The 23,473-nt window shown below is 36.8% G+C and overlaps 1 protein-coding gene across 2 annotated transcripts; it reads left to right on the plus strand.

Annotated features, from left to right (window-relative positions):
• Window positions 1–4,294: 4,294 nt before the first annotated feature.
• Window positions 4,295–11,425, plus strand: LOC135222691 (zinc finger BED domain-containing protein 5-like). Of its 2 annotated transcripts, none has more exons than XM_064260875.1 (2): window positions 4,295–4,455; window positions 9,164–11,425. In XM_064260875.1, exon 2 carries the CDS (start codon window positions 9,222–9,224, stop codon window positions 11,046–11,048), a length of 1,827 nt encoding a protein of 608 aa, XP_064116945.1. In that variant the 5' UTR covers window positions 4,295–4,455; window positions 9,164–9,221; the 3' UTR covers window positions 11,049–11,425. The 2 variants fall into 2 exon arrangements, with proteins under 2 accessions (XP_064116945.1, XP_064116946.1); XM_064260876.1 differs by lacking the exon at window positions 4,295–4,455 and adding an exon at window positions 4,481–4,804.
• The last annotated feature ends 12,048 nt before the right edge of the window (window positions 11,426–23,473 follow it).

A 23,473-nucleotide genomic window follows, 5' to 3' on the forward strand; every position in this document is an offset into this window, starting at 1 on the left:
TGCGTAGGTCATTCAGCGCTGAAAACGGACATTGATAAAAAAAAAGGTTTGAAAGGTGTAACAGGAGGAAAACCTCAAAGCAGTTGCAATATAAATCAAGTGTTAGGAGAGGGTGGAAAGTAAGATGGAAGGAAGATAATATAAACGGAGGCACAGTAAAAGGAATGAAAGGGGGTTGCAATTAGGGGCTGAAGAGACGCTGTCTGGATGAAATACTGAATAATCTGCTCTATAAGTAAATCTTTTTTTTTTACTTAAAAAAAAGTCAACAAGCAAAGTCAAGAACGAACCAGCTCAGTTGAATCCGCATGCAAGCAGGAGGCACAGCACAACCAACCCCTTTACACCTCTAGCAACAAACCACAAGACTTCCCCTCCCCTCCTCCCCCTCCCCCTCTCTATTCTTCCCCTCACCCCCTCTCCCTACCCTCACCACCCTCCCCTCTATTCTTCCCCTCCCCCCCCTCCCCTTCTACCCTATCTTCCCCCAACCTCCCTCCCTCCCTATCTCTTTCTCCCTCCCCTCCCCTATCCCCTCCCCTTCCCTCCTTTCCCTCCCCTTTTCTCTTCCCTTCTCTCCCTTCCCTTTTTATCCCTCCCATCCCCCCTACTCCCTCCCTCTTTCCCTCCCCTCCCCCTTCTCCTTACCCCCTCCCCTTCCCTCCTACCTTTCTACTTTCCCTCACCTCCCCTTTTATTCTTCCCTCCCCCTTTCCCCTCCCCTTTTCCCTACCACTCCTCCCCTCCCCTCTCCTTTCTTTACCCTTTCCCTCCCCTCCCCCTCCCCTTCCCCTTCCCGCCACCTTTCTACTTTCCCTCACCTCCCCTTTTCTTCTTCCCCTCCCCCTTCCCCCCCCCTTCCCCCTCCCCTCCCTCCCTTCCCTCTCCTCCTCCCTACTTCCCCTCCTTCCCCTCTCCCCTCCCCTCCCTCCCTCCCCTCTCCCTCCCCTCCTCCCTCCTCCTTCCCCTCCCCTCCCTTCCCCACCTTCTCCCCTCCCCCTCAGTACAATAACGGGTATGGGGCAAGTGATATGCAATTGATGAAGATGGTCGGGATGAGGAGTTACGTTAAAGTTGTGGATATGATGATAATGAGTCTCCTCGTTTCTTTGTCACTTTTATGAATGTGGTGTTACGCAAATTCGTCAACAAAAAAATTAAATTTTTCTAGAGGAAGTTTTTGAAATTCTGAAAAACACAAGTGAGAAAACTACGAGGAAGGTGAATACAAGCTGAAGAGAGGTTTTCGTCGGTACAGACCCAGTTTGATAAATACAAAATTGCAAACGCCAATTGCATGATAAATACAACATTGCAAATGCTAATTGCGTGATAAATACCAAGTTGCAAATGCTAATTGCATGATAAATACCAAATTCCAAATGCAAATTGCATAATAAATACCACATTGCAAAGGCGAACTGCGTGATAAATACCAAATTGCAAATGTCAATTGCATGATAAATATCAAATTGCAAATGCTAATTGCATGACAAATACCAAAGTCCAAATGCCAAATGAATGATACATAAATACCACATTACAAATGCGAACTGCGTGATAAATGCCAAATTGTCAAGGTTAATTGCATGATAAAGACCAAATGTCCGGCTAAATTTTCTACAGTCTTTGATTAAGTCACAACGACAGAGCCATTCAACTTTAGATTTGTTGCCAGTCAATATATATATTATATTATATATATATATATATATATATATATATATATATACATATATACATACAAACGTTTTATATATTTCGTGATCAAGTCATCCATATATACAAACATGAATAAACAATGAAATAAAAAAAAAAATTCACACTTTCAAAAGCAACACATCCGCAGAAGAAAATGCGACTAAGTGAAAAAAAAAATACATAAAAATTAACATCAGCGAACGATAAACAATAACTAATGAGGGCAGAGCAACAGTTACAATACAACGGGGAGCAATAGACATTGCCTCCCTACTGACTTAACGAACGCCCCCCCCCCCCCCCCCCCCCCCCCCCCCTTCACCCCGAAAACACACACAACCAAAATACCACATCTCTCCATAAACAATGCAACAGACACAAGAGCAATAATACCACGACTTCCCCGCCAGAAACCCAGCGACACATCGGAGCGAAAGGCCAAAGGGGAGACGCATTCCGATGCTCAGTCGTCAATAAGTAGTAGGAACAGGCCGCGGTATATTCCCTTATCTCAGCAGATAAAACTCGCGCACTCCGCTTATTTTGACGATTTATGAAAGGCTGGTCAGTGGGCAAGCAGCTGGAAAACGTTCCACAGAGAGAGAGAGAGAGAGAGAGAAGGGGGGGGGAGGGAAATCCCCGTATAAAACAGACATGGGACTAGAGCAACATCTTACGACAGAATGGATAGGGACGCAATGTGGAGAACGCTGATGATATATGCGGTAGAGATACTTAAAATAAAAAATTAAAAGATATATTTTAAAAAAAAAATACCGAAAAATCACAAGAAAATACTTTAAAGTGCTTCACATGAGCCTCGTAATAAAATACTAAACATTGGGGATAAATCTAGATACTTCCGAGAAATATTGCAAAAGTTTATATAAATATGGTTACATAAATACTTTTTAAAAAATACTGTAAAATACTGGGTAAAGTGTATACAACTACAACGACTAAAGCGCTGCATTTTAAATATATAAAAAATATATCTTATTACAACAAATCCTGCTAAATCTGCATTTGATGGAAATACGCGACCAGTAAAACCTACCGAATCCCTCGGTTGAGTGAAAATAAAACACTGACTCCAACTAAGGTCTGAGTTACATGCTCGCCGACTTGTATGGAAAAAATAATAAAAAAAAATTAAAAAAAAAAACACGACAACGCCATATGATAAAAATTCATCCCTAAACATATTCCATTACAAGCCAACGAGGCATAGAAACCCAGCCCCAGCACTTTAATGCATATTTTAAGCGACGAATCTCAACACAAGAGTCGAAGTATGGGAGTTATCGTACGGCGCAGTGAAGAATGTCGTACTTTGCAAGGATCGATTGTGTATTAAAATAGTTATCACAAATGAAAACTTTCACGAAGGACAGAATATCTGATTAAGGAAAGAAAGGTAACTGTAAAGAAATTTTAAAAAATTACCGAAAGAAAGGTAACTGCAAAGAAATTTTAAAAAATTACCAAGGCTAAGAATATCTCCGAATTAATTCTCCAGTCTACTGATTAAGAATTAGTTTAGGTATGAAAGGAAAAACATAGATAAACGATCACATTACGCGGACGCTATTTTATAATTAATTCTTCGACGTTTTCAGTTTATGAAATACTCCCTGGGCGAATTTCGAAACTTCAGTCTTGTTTGTATGTTTGTTTGTATGGTGCTTTAACGTTGCATGGAACCAGTGGTTATTCAGCAACGGAACCAACGTCGAGAGTGAACTTCCATCACCAGAAATATCAGAAATATCAGTCTTTTTTTTTCAACAGCGGTTGTTACTTATACTTCCTGAATTAGTACGAGGTTTTTATACCTGAAGAAAACTATTCACTTACGTAGAGAGAGAGAGAGAGAGAGAGAAGAGAGAGAGAGAGAGAAATATAACTATATACATATAAGGACACACTCCTTGTTTTTGACGTTATAAAAGCAATGGCAGTAGACTAACAGAGCGAAACAAGATAACTAAAAACTACATAAAATTAGACAAAAAAAAATAAATAAAGAAGTACCGTCTAGTAATTATGATTTAATTCAACTCTTGTAACCGTTCTCAAAAAGACGGGTCCCTCGAAAAATTACCATCCAAGAACTTTGATTACAAACAGTGGTGGGGGAGAGATCTAATAAGAAATCGGGAGATTAAAAAGGTTAAGGTAAAAATTGTTTGAATGAGTTTGCATCAAAACAATTTCATAAAAATGGAGCAGATTTAAATTCGCAATATAGTATTCAACAATAAAAACACGAAACATTTACTTTGAAACATAAAAAAAAAACTGACTTTTACAAACAATAGCATGTAAATAATCTAATGTACACCATGCCCTTAATACAAGAGCAGCCAAAGTAGTCGATATCGACCCTAGGAGGTCGATACAACCGAGTGGGTCGTGGATACCAAGGTCTAGAGGGTATAGGGTATAGTACTACTCTCTGGACCTTGGTGGATACAACCATCCCGGTGGTCGATAAATGCTTGGGGAGGGGTCGACAGGGGGGTCGGTGCAGCTGCCGGTGGTCGATGATGAGAGCGTGCAGCAGGGGGTAGTAATAGCCCAGTTAGCTGCTTCTCCTTCATCAGTCAGTGTTTCCCGGCAGTCGCGAGCTCTCGGATCTGCTGTTGTTTACCAGAACTTCTAACTTTGCAGGAGTCATGGCAAGTCAAATGAGAGTCAAAAGACTGCTTTAATCTATATACGAGTGACACGTGAACCACGATCCTCGAGAACGTAAGCATTTTGTTCAGTGTGGGGTTCCCAATTTTGCACGAACCATGGCAAGTCCAATGAGAATCAACAGCACTGGTTTCATTCTACATAGCACTAGTGACGCGTGAACCACGATCCCCGAGAACATAAACCTTTTGTTGTGTGGGATTTCTAATTTTGCACACGAACCATGACAAGTCCAATGAGAATCAACACAATGGTTTCATTCTACATAGTACTAGTGACGCGTGAACCGATGCCAGAAGCATTCTGTTCAGTGTGGGGAGACTTTCACCGCTTGTTAGAAGCACTGAGAGGTTACTTGTTACAAAAATGTGAATATTACAAAATCTTGCAATCAAGAGATGCAGTAAGTGGTTAATACAACTCGTTTTCTCAAGATCTGAAAACAAAAAAATTTTATCCGGGAAACGAGAATTCTAAGAAAAGACAGTACAGGAACGTTAATAACTTTCAAATACGAACCAATATGATGTATTTCATTTTCAAATGTATAAAAATAATTTTTCACCGAAAACAAAATGATATAAAAATTTATCTAAAATGTTCTTTGAATGGTTTTAATGAATTTACTGACTAGGCAAAGGTGAAAATTCTGTTTTGCATGATGTTATCGTTCATGGGCCCCCGCACTGTTTTCCTTCCATTCTACATCACATTCTTTCATTTTAAGTAAATCAAAGGTAGTCGTAAATCAAAGGTAGTCTTAAATCAAAGGTAGTCTTATTATATTGTATAAGATTATTAAGCAGTATATATAACTACATTACTCTTTCCAGAAATGTTTGATTTCAGTTGAACAGTACTTTATGGAACTATTGAAAAAAGATCACTTTCTGTAATCTTTTATTGTATCTTGCTTCACTTAAAATTATTGGCATCGCAATGCCAATGCATATTAATTAGATTATATATATATATATATATATATATATATATATATATATATATATATATATAGATATTGTATGTATATATGTATATGATGTATATGTATATGATATTTACATTTATATAATATACTATGATATATATATATATATGATATATAAGAAAAAAAATAAAATATCTATATATATAATGTATGGATTATAGGTATATGTTATATATGTATATGTATATATTGACATATATATATACATATATATATGATATATATATGAGATATATATATATATATATATTATAGATTTATATGTATAGTATATAGTATATAAAGGGATATAGTATATATAATATATAGATATATATACTATATATATATAGATATATATACATATATAATATACATATATTATTATATAGAGTATAGTATATAATATATGGATGTAATATATGTATATGTATTATATGTATATGTATATATCTTGTACATATCTATTATACATATATATCTATATTATATATATATCTTAATGTTATTATATAATATATTAGTGTATATAGATATATAGTATATATATAATATATCCTATATATACTCTATATCTATTTATATATATATATATATATATATATATATATATATATAATATACTATATATGAATAATATATATATATATATAATCTATCATAGATACTAATATCTATATATATAGATAATATATATATATATATATATATATATATCATTATATATATATAAGACATATACATATATATATATAATATAATATATATATATATATATAATATAATATATATATATACTATCTATATATATATATATATATATATATATATATATAGATATTATATATATATAATATATATATATATAAGATATATATATATATAGTATATACTATTATAATAAAATTATTATATAATATATATATATATATGGAATATATATATATATAGATATAACGTATATAATATATATAAACATATATATATGAATTATCTATATATAACGGTATAGAATATAATATATATATATATATATATATATATACATATATATATATATAGTATATATATATATAAGGATTCCAGGAGAAGATATCAAGCAGCATTCAGCAGGGTCCAACAAAACACATCAAAAAGGGCCATATTATTAGCAAGAGACGTTTCGCACATTATCTATGTGCATCTTTTTTTCACTCTGTAAGAACAACATACAAAATACGTTAAAGTTTTAAAAAAACAATATTCTATATAAAAAAGATTAAGTAAAGAAAAAAAAAAGTATTTACAAAATTTAAAATTAATACAAATTAAAAGTATATAGTAAAAAAGGAACCAGTTCTCACCAAACCATCCAAAGGAGAAGGAGAAGAACGAATGACCAAAACTGACACCAACCTACGACTTCAGTTATGCAAGATAAAAGAGGAGAAGCGGAAAGGTTAGAATTCAAAGAAGGAACAAGCCGTTTGATGTATAAGGACTCAAGGTAGTTAGGTAATTGCTATGGCTTGTTCCACCAATAATAGAGAAGTGCTTTTATTTATTTCAATTTTGCATATGGAGGCATGATTCTTTATATTAGAAAATTCTGGTTTGCTTAATTTTTGACCCGTTCTAAAGCTGTATCCCACATGGCTACAGTATCTCATCTGCAGTAACCTACGGCTTGATCCAACATAAATACGGGACATCCCCGGGGCACTTGAATTTATAAACAATGTTGGATCTCATGAAGGCCTGCAGTTTGTCTTTATAGCCGAAGAATACGCCAATCTTGAGTGGATTGATTGGAATTAAATGCAATTTAAGGCAGCCAAATTCATTTTCGATTATTTGTTTAAGTTTGGCAGAAAACTTGTCGTCAGAGATAAATGGGATAGTGGCATATACATTTTTCTTTAAGACATTATAGGAGGGCATCGAATTGGAGAAATCTTGTGACAGCAGTCTGTTAATGACTTTATATACCAGTTTTTCAGGATAGGAGTTCTGTAAGAAAAATTTAACTAAAAATAATATCTCATTGTGAAAGAGAGACCAACTCGAAGAGTAACGTAAAGCCCTGTAAACCAAAGTGTAAATAGAATTAAGTTTAAAGTTCTTGAAGCATGAACTGTAGAAATTGTTAGCAAGCCCAGTGTATGATTTTTTCCTATACACAGATGTAGTAAATTCACCATTGTCTCTGCTAACATTGATGTCTAAAAAGGGTAAAGAGTTGTTGGTATATAAAGTCATTAACAGACTGCTGTCACAAGATTTCTCCAATCCGATGCCCTCCTATAATGTCTTAAAGAAAAATGTATATGCCACTATCCCATTTATCTCTGACGACAAGTTTTCTGCCAAACTTAAACAAATAATCGAAAATGAATTTGGCTGCCTTAAATTGCATTTAATTCCAATCAATCCACTCAAGATTGGCGGTATTCTTCGGCTATAAAGACAAACTGCAGGCCTTCATGAGATCCAACATTGTTTATAAATTCAAGTGCCCGGGATGTCCCGGTATTTATGTTGGATCAAGCCGTAGGTTACTGCAGATGAGATACTGTATGCCATGTGGGGGATACAGCTTAGAACGGGTCAAAAATTAAGCAAACCAGAATTTTCTAATATAAAGAATCATGCCTCCATATGCAAAATTGAAATAAATAAAAAGCACTTCTCTATTATTGGTGGAACAAGCCATAGCAATTACCTAACTACCCTTGAGTCCTTATACATCAAACGGCTTGTTCCTTCTTTGAATTCTAACCTTTCCGCTTCTCCTCTTTATCTTGCATAACTGAAGTCGTAGGTTGGTGTCAAGTTTTGGTCATTCGTTCTTCTCCTTCTCCTTTGGATGGTTTGGTGAGAACTGGTTCCTTTTTTACTATATACTTTTAATTTGTATTAATTTTAAATTTTGTAAATACTTTTTTTTTTCTTTACTTAATCTTTTTTATATAGAATATTATGTTTTTTTAAACTTTAACGTATTTTATGTTGTTCTTACAGATTGAAGATGCACATAGATAATGTGCGAAACGTCTCTTGCTAATAAATATGGCCCTTTTTGATGTGTTTGTTGGACCCTGCTGAATACTGCTATATATATATATATATACACGTATATATAATTTGCCCCCCCTTGGAAATATGCTGTGGGCGCCCATGTTAATGTCTGCATTGGTGTGTTAAGACCACAGCTTATTGCCATAAATATGGATTATCATAAAAATTATGCACATACATGGCTAAATTATACTCAGCTGAAATGACTCTTGCTAAATGAAGTGTAATGGTATGAAGTATTCCATGGCACAAATACGGGTAATGTCCTCCAAAATCAAAAGGCTGATAAAAACAATAAAATAAAAAAACTTCCAAGAATTTATCAGGTTCATGATTTTCTGCTAGAATGCTTTGAGCAGTTTATAGTGATAAAGATTCACCCAAATATTACAAATGCTTGCCTAAATGCACACGAATCCTTCAAGTACATATATGTTTATATAGTATTAAACTGTGAAAATAACTGGCATCACAGTTTTTTTTATTTTCAAATCTAGCAATTTCAGGGATCAGTTTTGAGGATGTGAAGAGTGAGTCTAGAAAAGCATAAAGTTTCTGTCTTGAACAGAACTGTAAAGGATTCATTCTAACGTGTGTAGACCTACCGAAACATAGAGTGCAGTCCTGCTAATTTAGAATAATGACTAAAATTAATTAATGAGGGTCAGAGACCCTTTATTTAGTGTTTTTTTGTACACGCATTCCATTTAGTCTTTAATCATTACATCTTTTTTCCAGGAGTGTCCATACATGCTTATCTGAAAAACCAATTACATCTTAAAGGATCTCAATTTTGATGCACTGCACCCCAGTGACCATGATGGCTGCAAAAAACCCTAAGAGGAAGTGTCGACGATATTCAGAAGAATATTTAAAACTCGGTTTTGTGCCTTCACTTACAAATGAAACATTCCCCATGTGTCTTGTATGCGAAAAAGTTTTTAGTAATGATGCTATGAAGCCATCAAAGATGAAAGATCACCTAGTAAGGGTTCACCCAGACAAGACAGACAAAGACATTGATTTCTTTAGAGCACTGAAAGACAAACTAGAGATTCGAACAGGAGTCGTCTCACTTATTCCACAACCTGCTCAACCTGATAATGAAAAAGGACTTAGAGCATCATACAACATATCACTCATTATAGCAAAAAGTGGACAACCATATTCCACTGCTGAGGAGATCATAGTTCCTTCAATTAAAGAAGTAATTGACAATCTTATGAATAAAGACTCTAGCAGTGTTCTGAAATGCTTGTCTTTGAGTTCAAATGCAGTACGACAGTGCATCGATGAAATGGCTGCAGATGTTGAAAAAAGCTTGATTTCAGAGCTTCAGAGTAGTAGATTTTCCATCCAACTTGATCAATCAACATTCAGAGATGAGAATATTCTAATGGTTTACGTGAGATATTTCAGCCAATTACAAAAAACCATTATCGATGAGTTTTTGTTCGCAAAACATATTGTAGCTGATGTAAAAGTAGAGACCATTTTTCGATGCTTGGAAGAGCATTTGCAAAAACACAATATACCACTAAAAAATATTACTGTAGTTTCAACTGATGGCACACTACCTATGTCGAGTCATCACAGAGGACTCACTACCTTACTTAAGGAAAGGATTCCTGATGTGCGTACTATCCACCTTATGTTACACAGACAACATCTTGTGGCAAAAGAACTCAGTGAAGAACTGCATGACGCATTAAGAGTATGCATTAGTGCTATAAATAAAATTAAAGATAATCCATTCAATTCTGGATTAATTTCAATGTTGTATGAAAGAAATGATGAAACAATGAACTACCTACTTCTGCATACAGACACAAGGTGGCTATCAAGAGGCAACATCTTACAAAGACTTGTAGAATTGTATGAAATGACTGTTAATTTTCTCACATCCACAGATCCAGACTTAAGTCATCAGTTGCAAAAGTGTAAAAATCATCTGTATTATTTAGCTGACCTATTCTCACATCTGAATGATGTACAGATGCGTCTGCAGGGTAGGGATGTTACGATTATTCAAGCTCGCACTATCCTGCTAGGTTTCCAGATCAAATTAGGCCTGTTTAAATCTTCTTTGGCACGGAGAAATTTTCAATATTGTCCAAATTTACAAGAACTGGAAACAGGAGGTGAAACCCTTTCTGACGATGACTTGACAATATATATGACCCACTTAGAAAAATTGTATGAAGACTTTAACAGCCGTTTTGAAGACTTAGAAAAAATTGAGATTCCAGACTGGATTGTTGCACCTTTTGATATACTTAATGGAAATCCCTTTGACTATGACTTACAAGAGGAAGTCATTCATATGTTTGTGGATCTGGAAGCTAAATCACTCTTCAAAAACAACAGCACTGGTTTATTTTGGACCAATGTTAATATTATCAATAAGTACCCCAAACTTTCTGGAAAAGTATTACCTTTCTTACTTTCCTTTCCCAGTTCCTATATAACTGAAGCTGGCTTTATCCATCTTAGTACACTCATGACAAGAGAAAGAAATGAAGTTAATCTGGAAAAATGTGGAGAATTGCGACTGAAGCTTACCAGTCTGACAACAAATATCAATACCATTCTCAAACATCATCAAGCAAACCCATCCTATTAATACCAAAATTATCTCACTTTTACATACTACAACAGCCCCTCGACTTAGAAGCTTCAGAGGTCTGGCTTTCTGATAAGTAACATAAGACACTATAATATAGCCTAGATTCAAGCATTTCAAGGTACCTGTATCCCAGTTACCCTCATAGAATTTAAATAACACTTCAAGTTACAGCCAGCCTATATCTGAACTATACAATAATTCAATTTAAGTCATCTGCAAAATGCATCACAATTATAAGGTAGCCTAAAAAATATATTAAAGTAGCAGATAACCAAAGTGTAACCAGACCAAAATGCTTAAATTTTCAATTTTCTTAGTACAGTACAGTCCAATACACTATTATTAATGTCAAAGCTATATTGTTGAATTAAACATACCTGCATTACTAAATAAATATTCTCATAATTCTGTGTTCTTACTAGCCTATCACAAATTGGTTTTCTATAAGGAGAGAAGGTTGACAGTCTAAGGTTTAGTGGCCTTATCAACAACACCATCTGGTATCAGTCATTTGGAAAAGTATGAAGATCAAGCACATATTGATCAACACTAAAAATGACAAATTTATAAGATAATTTGCATTTTTCCTGAATACACAAACCCAAGCCTTTTATATACGTATATGTATATCTCTCTTAGCGCAGCAGAAACTGGTTTCAAATTTAGTGAGCTCTCTTATGTGAAGCAGTGAACAGCTCATGCGCATACATTGTGCATAGCTTCAGTATAGTAACATAAAGACTCAAGTTTGTAAATCTATGAAAACGGCAAGTTATCTTCAAAATCTATCATTTGTTCCAACAAGGATACAAACCCTCATCTTTTATTTGGAAACTTATCCTTAAAAGGGAGGAATTGTTTTGCAATCATGGCTGGTAATATGCCACTTTGATAAGTCAACTTCAAAATAGACTAGGTGAGCAAGGAAGTTGGGTCTCATAACTTCCTGCCTACCCTGACACAGGCAGTGGTTGGGAAAGTAGAAACCTAAACCAGAGCAGGGCTAGTGTCCCACTATAAAGAGAAGCACCAGATCTCCCAAGGAAGAGAGACTATTCTGAAGGTTCTACATCACTAAATAACTCTGATAATGTGCTCTACAGCTAAACACCAACCTTTGTTTGCAGATGGAATTCCATTTACAGACTAATTAGAGTCATAGATAAAAAGCTCTGTTAACTAACTCACCTGTAACTAGCCCAGCCAGCTCAAATAGGTAGCATGGTTGTTGGGAAGAAGTACACAGATAGAGGAAAAGCAACCAATCACCCATCGTGTGTCCAACAACCATTTTCACCATAAATCTTAGGCAAGATGCTATTCTGTCCAAATGGAACTTGGTATCTACATGTGTTGAGCAGCCACTACAGGCCCTAAGGAGAATGTATCAAGGATATGTGAGTGATGTCTCACAAGTGGAACAAAGTAAAGGATGCCTGGCAGTGCCACACACCTATCGTCAATCTTGTGGCACAGAAAAATTTCTCATGAAAGCTAGGTGAGGATTAATTCCCTTGACTGTGTGCATTCTTGCCTGGGGTGTACAATCTACATCCATTTCTGATGATTCTTACACTCCTACAATTCCTTAATGAAGCCAGAATGAGTGTTCTTGTTTACCTCTTTCTTGTGCTAATCCATACTGATTAGTATGAAATGCCTTACCAAAAACAAGTATATCTCGTCTTGATCATTATCAACTGTCTCAAAGAGAAGGAATCAAAAAGACTCATATCTTTCATCAGGTACCAACAAGGTTTTTGGCATTGTCATATATTCACCCGTCCTACATAGTATGAGAGACATACTCTCTTCACCAACACTAATGCAGATAAAGACAGCCTTCACCATAACATCTGTCCAAAATTCCCCTCACAGGCTGGAACTGTGCCTGAAAGAGGCTTTATAAGACCAACATAACATCCCACTCTGCAGGTCTTAGCTCCTAAAGAAGGCAAGAATACGTGAAATGCCTTAAAAGAATGAAAAATGCAACTAGTAAAGCCTGGGGAACAGCTGTCCATGACTTCTAGTATGCCTTTCTCCATCATTTTCTTTGCTTCCATCTCCAGGATGGAAGACTCCAGTGAGCAAGCCAGAAACTATCAATTTATGAGATAAGGAAGGGCAATATTCCTTGAAGGGAAGCCTGTATCCATTCCAAATGGCAAGGTCACAAGGTAGTACCAAAACATTTTGTTCTGTATATCTGGAGTCGAATCCATTTTGTCTGTTGTCTTGAGTACAAATCAAGATGTAAAACAACTACATTCATTGCTCTGGGATGTTGAGGGGAGGGTTCAACATTCCAGTCATCACAACAAGCCCTCTTGGACATCTGTATGAAGAAGGTCCCTTATTCACCTACCGAGGACATATGTACTGGTAGAAAAATGGAGTGGCGATGGGAATGGAATATGAATGGAATGGAATAGAAGTTTAGGCTTGAAGCCAAGCACTGGAATCCATAGTGATTATTCAGCGCTTTAATGAAACTGGTTTGACATGAATATTTGTTGATGATTTTATAAACTAAATAAATACAGGCGATTTTAAAATTATGATAGAAACGGATATCCGTCATAAAAATTATAACTTCGCATTTCGTGAATGCAAACAAGAGTAAAAAACTTATAATACATGTACCATACACATACTCATATCATATAAGTATGCTTATATAAACAACTTTAGTGTATACACTACACTTTGCAACGTACTGGGCGGTCAATATTAAATTTCATTAAAAAGATTAATGTCTAAGAATCCAACAATTCTATTAACAGCTACATCCGGACCAAGCAGTTCTACTATATCCCTGCCCACTAACCCATGTCTCTGTCGTGCCGCAGAATACTTATGGCAATGGCATATAATGTGTTCCACAGTAAGAGGAGAGTCACACTGCATACAGACTGGTGCAGGTACCCCTCCAACAGGAATCGGTGGGTCAATCGAGTATGGCCAATTCTTAGACGACATAATACAGTTTCTACCTACGATTTTGTTGGAAACCAGAGGGCCAATGCAGTTCAATACTTTTGTCGGATCTTCTTGTACTTTTTATTGTTGGTCAGATAGGGAGATGACCAACGTGCTTGCCATTTATTTTTAACATAGAACGAATAGTCCAGTTTCATGTCAGTGGAAGGAATATGGTGGAAGAGAATGCCTTCTTTATTAATGACATCTCTTGCTTCATGGTCAGCAAGTTCATTACCAGCAATACCACATGGGAAGGAACCCAGCAAAAACTGGACAGATTTGAATTTGGAGGCAAGCCTATATAACCATTCTTGAATACGTTGAACAATTGGATGTTTAGGGTTATACTGCTGAATGGCCATGAGTGCACTATAAGAATCTGAGTAAATGGTGAAATTATTACCCTGTAGAGTAGAAGCAATCTCCAGAGATTTGGCTAATGCAGTCAATTCAGCTGTAAAAATGGATGCATTATTTGAAAGTCTGCCCACATACGAGTTATTACTATGAACAACAGCACAACCAACACCACTTGATGTCTTTGATCCATCAGTGAAAAGTTTAACAGAACGAATGCTTTCGGTCATGATCAAGAAAACAAGCCTTCACTTCTTGGACATTAACAGATTTTTTAAACAACAGTTTTTTTTACAGACCGATGGTTCTGGGTCAACCAAGGAGGCAGCTTAGAGCAATGTATTGCCTTAATTTTTTTGGTCTTTAATAGGCACACTGTTCAGCTGCAGCATTAATTCTCACATGAAAAGGCTTTGGATGCTCTAGCATTTGCAAACTGCTGTGAATCGTTTTCGTGGTTAAGGATAGAGGCTGCCGGGTTTTCTGGGGAACCTCTTAGTTTGAACATATACCGCAGTCCCAGTTCCTCTCGACGTAAGTCTAGAGGGAGCTCTTCTGTGTCGGTATATAAGCTTTCAACTGGAGATGTTTTGAATGCTCCAGAACATATTCTCAGACCAGCATGATGAACTACATCCAACTCCTTAAGCTTGCTTGCACTTGCTGAAGAGTAGACTTGGCAACCATACTCAAGCTTTGATTTACATAAAGAGTCTATAACCGTAAAAGTGACCTCTCATCAGCACCCCAATTAAAACCTGAAACTACTTTTAAAATGTTAAGGGACTTCTTCACCTTAATTTCAAAGAGTCAATATGACTACCCCATGTTAGTTTCTTATCAAAAAATCATTCCTAAAAAACTTCACCCTCCTCCTCATATGGTATTAGTGTGTCTTTCAACCTAATATTTGGGATGGTTTTCCTTTCGGGTACCACCTAGTAAAACCACGAACTGCCACAGTTTTACTAGGGGAGAATCGAAAGCCATTGTCATCAGCCCAATTGCTGATTGCATTAACTGACTTTTGCAGAAAAATTACAAGCTGCAACAGCATCATAACTAGTGACATAAATAGCAAGGTCATCTACAAACAAAGATGTCTTTACTGGAGGAGACACACATTCAACAATGCTATTTATAGCCACAGCAAATAAAGTGACAACTCAACACACTGCCTTGTGGGACACCCTCCTATAGCTCAAAAGCATTAGACAAGGTGTTTCCAATTCTTACTTTAATGAGTCTTTCACTTAGAAATGACCTGATGATGAAATTTAACATATTACCTCGTATTCCCAGTCATGAAGCTGCTTAATTATACCAAAACGCCAAGTAGTGTCATAAGCTTTTTCAAGGTCGAAGAAGACTCCTATAGTCTGACAGCGTTTTGAGAAACCTTGCTGAATTTGGGTTGATAATCTTATTAGTGGGTCCACAGTGGAACGATTTCTCCTGAATCCAAATTGGACAGATGATAACAAACCATTTTTTTCTAGATGCCACATCAATCTAGAATTCACCATTTTCTCAAACAATTTGCATACACAACTTGTAAGAGATATTGGCCGATAGCTTGTAGGAAGATGAGGATCTTTCGACTGGTTTCTTTATGGGAGCAATGGTTTGCAATCTTCCAAGAAGGGGGGAGAGTACCAGTTTCCCATATTTTGTTAAAAATTTTAAGAAGATAAGATTTAGCCGATTCTGGGAGATTTTTCAGCATGCTGTAAAGAATGTTATCATTCCCAGGGGATGCTGATACAGATGATGACAGGGCATCCCTTAATTCCCTCAAAGTTAATTTGGAATTATAAGATTCACCATTTCCAGAATTTAAATTAAGGGAAATGGCTGAATTATTCCTAATATTCTGGAACCGAGTTGCAATAGTTTCCTGGTAACTCCGATACTTTGGAGAAATGCTCACCAGTTTTTCAGCAACTTCATTAGGCTTGGTGACAAGGTCTCCATTGATTTTCAAACAGGGTGTTGTTGTTGGTTGGAACATACTTGCCACTTAGCTTTCTAATCTTTTTCCAGATCAATCTGGTTGGGGTCTTGGAATTTATGCCATTTATATAAAAAAGCCAGGATTCTCTTTTTACTTTTTTAAAATATTTTCGTTGTTTTGCCATAGCTCGTTGGTAAATAGATTTTGCTGTTGCAGACTGACTGGATTTATAAACGCCTGTAACATTTCCTGGTAATTTTCCTCAAATTACCACAGGTTTTATCCCACCAAGGGACAGCAGGTCTGTGTGGTTTCCTTTGGTTTTAGGTATTGAATTTTCAGCACTATTCAATATTTCGGAGGCAAAAGTACTCATAAGCCTTTATATGGCATTTGAAGGATTCAAATTCCTGGGATAGGTTTAATGCCTTCTTGAAATTTTAACCCAATCTGCTTCCTTTTCCTTCCATTTTGATAGGACAAATCGAGGGGGAGGGGGCATTTCTCACAACTTAAGATGAATGGGAAAGTGATCACTGTCATGTAGATACTCATCTACAGACCAATTAAAATCAAGATAGAGAGAAGAAGAGCAAATACTTAAGTCTATAGCAGATGAACCACCTGTGTAGAGATATGGTATGTCATAGTACCATCATTAAAAAGTGTAAGATCATTATTATTAACAATGTCATCAATGATCCTACCCTCTGTGTCTAAAAAATCTCCACCCCAAACCGTGGATTATGAGAATTAAAATCACCAAGTAGTAAAAAAGGAGGAGGAGGTAGTTGATTGATTAATCCTTGAATGTCCCCAAGAGTGAACCTACATCTTGGGGGAAGGTTAAAGAGAGCAGATTGTGATTTACGGTCAAAGTAGCCCGGATAGCAATTGCTTGAAGCTGGGTGTTCAGGGGAACCATAAAATGTTGCAATGCTTTAGTAATAATTATTGCAACACCTCCATGGGCGCGATCCCCATCAGTGGGGTTCATTTTGTAGATTTCATAATTTACACCTGGATTGTATACTGAATCCCAATTTAGTTTCTTGAAGACATACAACCCTGGGTTATGCTCACTCAGTAATACCTTTAATATTTCTGAACGAGTCCTTAGTCCTTTACAGTTCCATTGTAAATGTCCAGATTGAATTTTAGTGCTAGGATCTACCAAGGGAAATTCTATATTGATCTATACTAGTTTTTTTGTTTATTTCTTATGGGACTTTATAAGAGTTTCTTTCTAGATAGTCTTGAGATATGTGGCTTATGATTATGTTTTTTATTAGTTTTTTGATATGGAGGAGAGTGGACTTCCACTACTATTTTCTTTTTATCCAAGGAACTTGATTCCTTGGTTGTTTCAGGGGCAGGAGCATCTTCATTTTTGTTATATTTTTTTATTATGGTTTGGATATCTCCACCTTTTGAGCAGGTGGAGGAGAGGATGAAGGAGTTCTCTCTCTCTTTGGCCTTCTAGTTTTTTCTTGTTCCATTACATCATGGGTTTCTTGCTGAAGAGATGGAATAGACACAGGGAGGATTTCATCATCTGGAGAGGGAGTCTATAACAGCAGGCACATCTTCTTGGATAGGGGTGCTTCAACCCTAGCCGGCTGTCATCTAGATCAGATGACTGGGGTTTCAATAGTTCTAGGTTTTACTGCAGGTAGAGGCTGCTTTAGTTTTCATGGGGGCTACAGAATTTAGAGCCATAGCATAGGTCTTTGTCTGACCAATTAACTTCCTGGCGTAACTAATACTTATATGTTCAGCATTAGCTTTACATATAGCTGCCTCTTCATGTTTATATTGGCTGCACTTTTATTGAATGGGGTATGATTCTCTTCACAGTAATACATTTTGGATGTTTCGAACAAGGACCATGTCAGGAGCCGAGCAATTATTACAAACTTTATCGTTTTTACAGAATCTGGATGGATGGCCATTATGAAAACAGTTGTAGCACTGCAGAGGTTTGGATAAAAATGGTTTGACTTTGACCCTTTCGTTTTCCAAAATTTCCAAAATTGATGTAAGATGGTACATCAGAGTCCTCAAATGTTAAAATAACCATATTTGCCTTTGGAACCTTTTTTATCTTCCATACAGAAGTTGGGACTGATTTTCTAATATTTCTCTTTCTGTCAGTTCACAAAGGTCTCTATCAAATACCACTCCTTTACCATAACTAAAATTCATGTGTGGTCTAATTTCTTTTATCATATCATCTTTCTCGAAATTCTTCATTGTCAGCATGTATGACTGTGTCTTTGATTTAGCATGAATTAGGACACTGCCTTTGCCAAACCTTGAGATGTTCCCCATGTCAATACAGCCAACCTTTTTTTGGATGTATCTGCCAAATTTGTAGTAATTATAATTTTCCTCCCTAGCAGTTACTACCAACCACATTGGAGGTTTTGGTGTTCTTTCAAAGGTGTTGTCGTCATTCAAATTTGGCTGAGCCACTGTACCCATTGTGATGGTCTGTAAATATCCATATTGTTTTAGGGGCCCTGTCCAGTCAGTGCTCCCTTGACAATTCTTTTTACAACAAATTGTTATGTTATTGATACTGCTGCTGGCTTTGAGTGCAGCTTCATGTTTTTCAAAAGTCAGCCATGCCTCCCATTTTTTTCACTTTCATCGTAGTTCATCCTCAATTCTTCTATTTTGCCATAACTACCAAACGAAGCAGAGAGCGTCTCATAGTCACATTCCAAGGGAATGTGCTTTACATGCAACACCCTCAAAACTATCCACTGTGTTTCCCACAATGGTTCTTTTCAATTTGTGATGACTACCCTGAGAGGTAGACACACTGGAGCATTCCATATCCACGGTCAAGTTCATGTCACGGGTCGTCATCAGTGCCAAATCATCATCAAAAGGACCAGGGGTACTAGAATCCTTGTGGTTACTAGTCATAAAAGCTTTATTTAAAAAAAAAGAGAAAAATTAAACCTGAAAATATTAAAAAAATATCATCAGCCTTTCATAAAGTTTATTCTTCCACCAATGGCACAAGTGAGAGCCGACTCCCAAATGTCCGCGTACCCTACCCTACCCCACTGGGGATAGCACAACATGGTTAGAGTGGCGCAAGTGTAAGCCAAAACCCGCTTGCTAGGACTGAGAATATTACAAGAATACAACATCCCCACCCTAACCATGTTATGGGCAAACCGGGAAAGAATGCCGAGAGTCCTATCCCCAGGACTAGACCCCCGGGAATCCTGGTCCGGTCCCAGCCCCGAAGAATAGTTCCGCCTTGAGTATCAATCTGATATCTCTCAGGTCTCCGAACATTATTGGGTAGTTGATGATCCTACCACAGCTCCCACTATTTAGCTTCAGATATAAACCCAATCCCAGCTATGTATCTTTCCCATTCGTCAGGTCCAATAAATTTTACTGAAGGTGGAAAATCCACAATATTACTCCAAATGAAAATATACAAAAAAATATGAGACTCTTGGACTCAAACCCAGGAACTAATTCCTGGGGTTCAAGAGCCCCCTCACCACGTCAAGGTGGTCCCATATCGAGGGGGGAAGTGGCGATGGGGTCCCCATTAGGAGTCCTATTCGCCAATTTCTTAAGGGGCACCATCAAGGAGTGTGTCTTTGCCCAGATCTAGTGCCTCCAGAAATATGCCCGCTATATCAACATCTTCGTTCAAGCGGACACCAAGGATGAAGTTGAAGCCCTTCAGCGCATGCTCCAGCAGTGCAGTGGGCTTTATTATATAATAGGATTCAGCACCGACTACAGGCTCCCCTTTCTTAATGTCCTCTTCTCAACGACAGAAGACAGCCTCTAGACTTCTGCCTTCATGAAGAATACTAATTTAGGAATGTGCCTTAATGACGAGAATGAGGGAAGTAAAAATATAGGCCTTGTTGTATATACAAAAATAAAAACACTTGGGACTTGATAATGCGGCACAACACCTCACCCCTGGCAGGAGACCCCCTGAAGCACTCCAGTGTAGTATACCAATATCAATGCCCTATCTGCAGATGTCCCGGAACATATATTGGCATTACTATGCAGCTCGCAAAGAGGATTTCATGTCATGTACAAGAGGGCGCTATTACAAACCATGCCCTCGCCTATCACAATTACACTCCATCCCGTGATAGCATTACCAACAACACCACCACCCTGGCAATGCCCTAGACCCAAGACAACTATGCTTGCTGGAATCCATTCTCACCCTTAACAAGAAGCCCTCTTTGAATACTACTCAAGAGGCCTTCCTACTCCCTACTAGCATATGGAAAAGCCTAAACCAAGACAACATGGTATTACCAAATAATACCACACTGGATACGACCACCGAACAAGACACACCAGACTACACCAGGTGTAACGTCACACAACAGAAACTAGCCGATGACAATTTGGCAAGTAGTGATGTGATGTCATGCAACCGCCTCCTCCAACCATTCAGAATCCTGCATGGAGAGGCACCCTTCCTTTACAATGTTCTGAATGACTTCTGCAGTGTCTGCATAGGATCCGCCTCTAATCTTGAGACATCTGCCAACAAGGGATCAGCCACTGACCTAGATATCCAATCAGAATTCATCGCTAAGGACCCCATGCTGTGCAACTGACTATAAATACTGTAGGATTCCCAAAAGAACTTCAGTCCCACAACACCTGCCTGACGATGTCCTTCTGGGGGTAAGGATGAAATATAACAAGATGAAAAGAGGAGAAGGAGAGGAGAGGAGAGGGAGAAAGAGAGAGAGAGAGAGAGAGAGAGAGAGAGAAGAGCAGAGGAATCCAGTATAAGTCATTAGTATCTTCTGTCTATTAGGCTTAAGATCCAATTAGTACTTTGTATAATACATTCAATTTGACAAATACCAAGTTTTTTACATGAATCCCCCATTTGGCGTTTTAATAGCCAATTTGAGTACAGAAGAAAAGTCAATAATAATTAGAATAAAGAACTTCTATACAAAATAAACGCGGCTGAAATAGCCATTATTCTCAATAAAAACTGAATTATTATTATTATTATTATTATTATTATTATTATTATTATTATTATTATTATTATTATTATTATTATTATTATTATTATTATTATTATTATTATTATTAGGTAACTTAACTCAACCACTGAATCATGTACAGTACAGTACAATGTTTAGAAGACACTGTGGAAACTGACAACTAAGTATAGGAAATGGATGAGTAACAGAAGTCAGTAAGTTTTAAAGCTGGGGCTGTACAAAGTCTATAAAGAAGCTTCAGCATTATTCAAAATTTGCTGCTGTAAATGTAGGTAGTAACATCTTAATGACAGCATAAGCCAGTTTCAGACTTCTTTTAACAAAGGAACAAAGATGTACAATTTTCTTTTGTAGGTCCTTTGATCTACAGCAGTTCATACTACAAACAAATCAATGTTCATCTTAAAAAATTATACTGAAACATACTTCTAAAAAGATTAGTTCACATATAGCCTTCATATAAACACACCTTATCAAAAAAATTATGAAAAAATGTCAATAGTATATGTAACCTCCCTTGGACAAATAAATAAGTCTGGTTTCTGAATTTACTTTGCAGAAATAAGAATGAAGAACATTATTAGTGCCTATACCAACAATATGCGATTAGAAGATATACAGCATAGTATATGGTAACAGATGACATTACAAGACAAACTCAAGACTGCTTAGGAGACCTAATAGTGAAGAGATAAGTAGAACATGACCATGTTATGGAAGAGACAGTACATATCTTACCCTAGTATCACACTGGACTGTTAGGGTGAAACAGAGGACAGTATGAAACATAATTTAGTGTCATACTGGACTGTAAGGCTGAAACAGAGGACAGTATGAAGCAGAGTAGCTACAGTTTACATAACCACTGGTAATTATGAGTATCCCATAAGTGGACTCTGCAAAAAATATAAAGTGCATGTGTGAAACTTGTGCTTCTATATGCAGCTAAGACAAGAGCACTTACAAACAAAATGTAAGACGTTGGAAGAAGTATGACTACAAAATCCCAAGATTCATGGCTGGAGGACACTAGGGAAGATCACATGACGAATAAAGAAATCCAGTGATAGGTGATAGGAAGATGTGGTGTTTAGATACTGGAAAGTAGATTGAGTAGGTATTGGCATAACAGAAGGAAAAGGAGCAAGATGCTAGGAAACTGATAGATGTAGTAGTAATATTAAGGTCAAAAAAACTTAATTGAAATTCAGGGAGAAAGTGCACATGAAGGAAGGGAATGGGGAATATTTATAAGGGATCCACTCCTGTACAGGGAAAGCCTGATACAAAAAGTTAATAACATTATGAAGATGCTGAAGTACAGAATATAGCTGTAAATGGGCTCCATGCTTCTCAATTATTCAACTTGTTACAATGACAAGAGGTTATAAGGAATGAGCTTGCAAATCAAGAGACAGGATTGGGACAAGATTACCATTAATGTATCCATCCTTTTACAGCATCAACAGTTATTCAGTTACATAAAATAAAAGATGCTCTCAACTCTCAGTATACATTTCAACAACTTTCACAACAAAAACAAAAACAAAAAGTTCTGGTTTATATCCCTAGGAAAAATACACATTGCTTTAACATATATATGTACCTACAAAAATAAAAACCATCTCCTTTTATGTGGAAGACTTACTCCTTAGGTGGGAGTTCATCTTTCTCAACCAACTAGAAATTTAAATTTGCTTAGAAAAAGTCAAGATTGTGAGTAGATAAGCAAGGATTCCTGTAGCCTCCTTTCCGTGCATAAACACTTCTGGCTAAGAGTGGTGTACATTACGCATGGAAAGAGCAGGGAGGTTTGAGGGAGGCGAAGAGGGAGTGGTAAGCTACCACTTCTCCCTTTCCTCCTCTACCAACGCCTTCCCCCCAGCTGCACATCCCAACCCTACAAAGGAGCAGTAACAGTGGGGATCCACCTAAAGAGGGGGCATGAAGCATACGCTTTCTCGTGGCCTTCACACCTCTGCTATTTTCCATGATAAGTAAACAAAGCACTCAAAAACAACATAAGTTACAACTTAGCGTTCAGCAGGAATGCAGCAAGAAGTCCTCCCCAGAAAGACCCAAAGAAAATG

Source organism: Macrobrachium nipponense, chromosome 8, assembly GCF_015104395.2.
Source record: "Macrobrachium nipponense isolate FS-2020 chromosome 8, ASM1510439v2, whole genome shotgun sequence".
NCBI classification, from domain to species: domain Eukaryota; kingdom Metazoa; phylum Arthropoda; class Malacostraca; order Decapoda; family Palaemonidae; genus Macrobrachium; species Macrobrachium nipponense.

Coding starts and splice junctions, on each gene's coding strand:
- LOC135222691 (XM_064260875.1), top strand. CDS start 9,222: ATGCACTGCACCCCAGTGACCATGATGGCTGCAAAAAACCCTAAGAGG.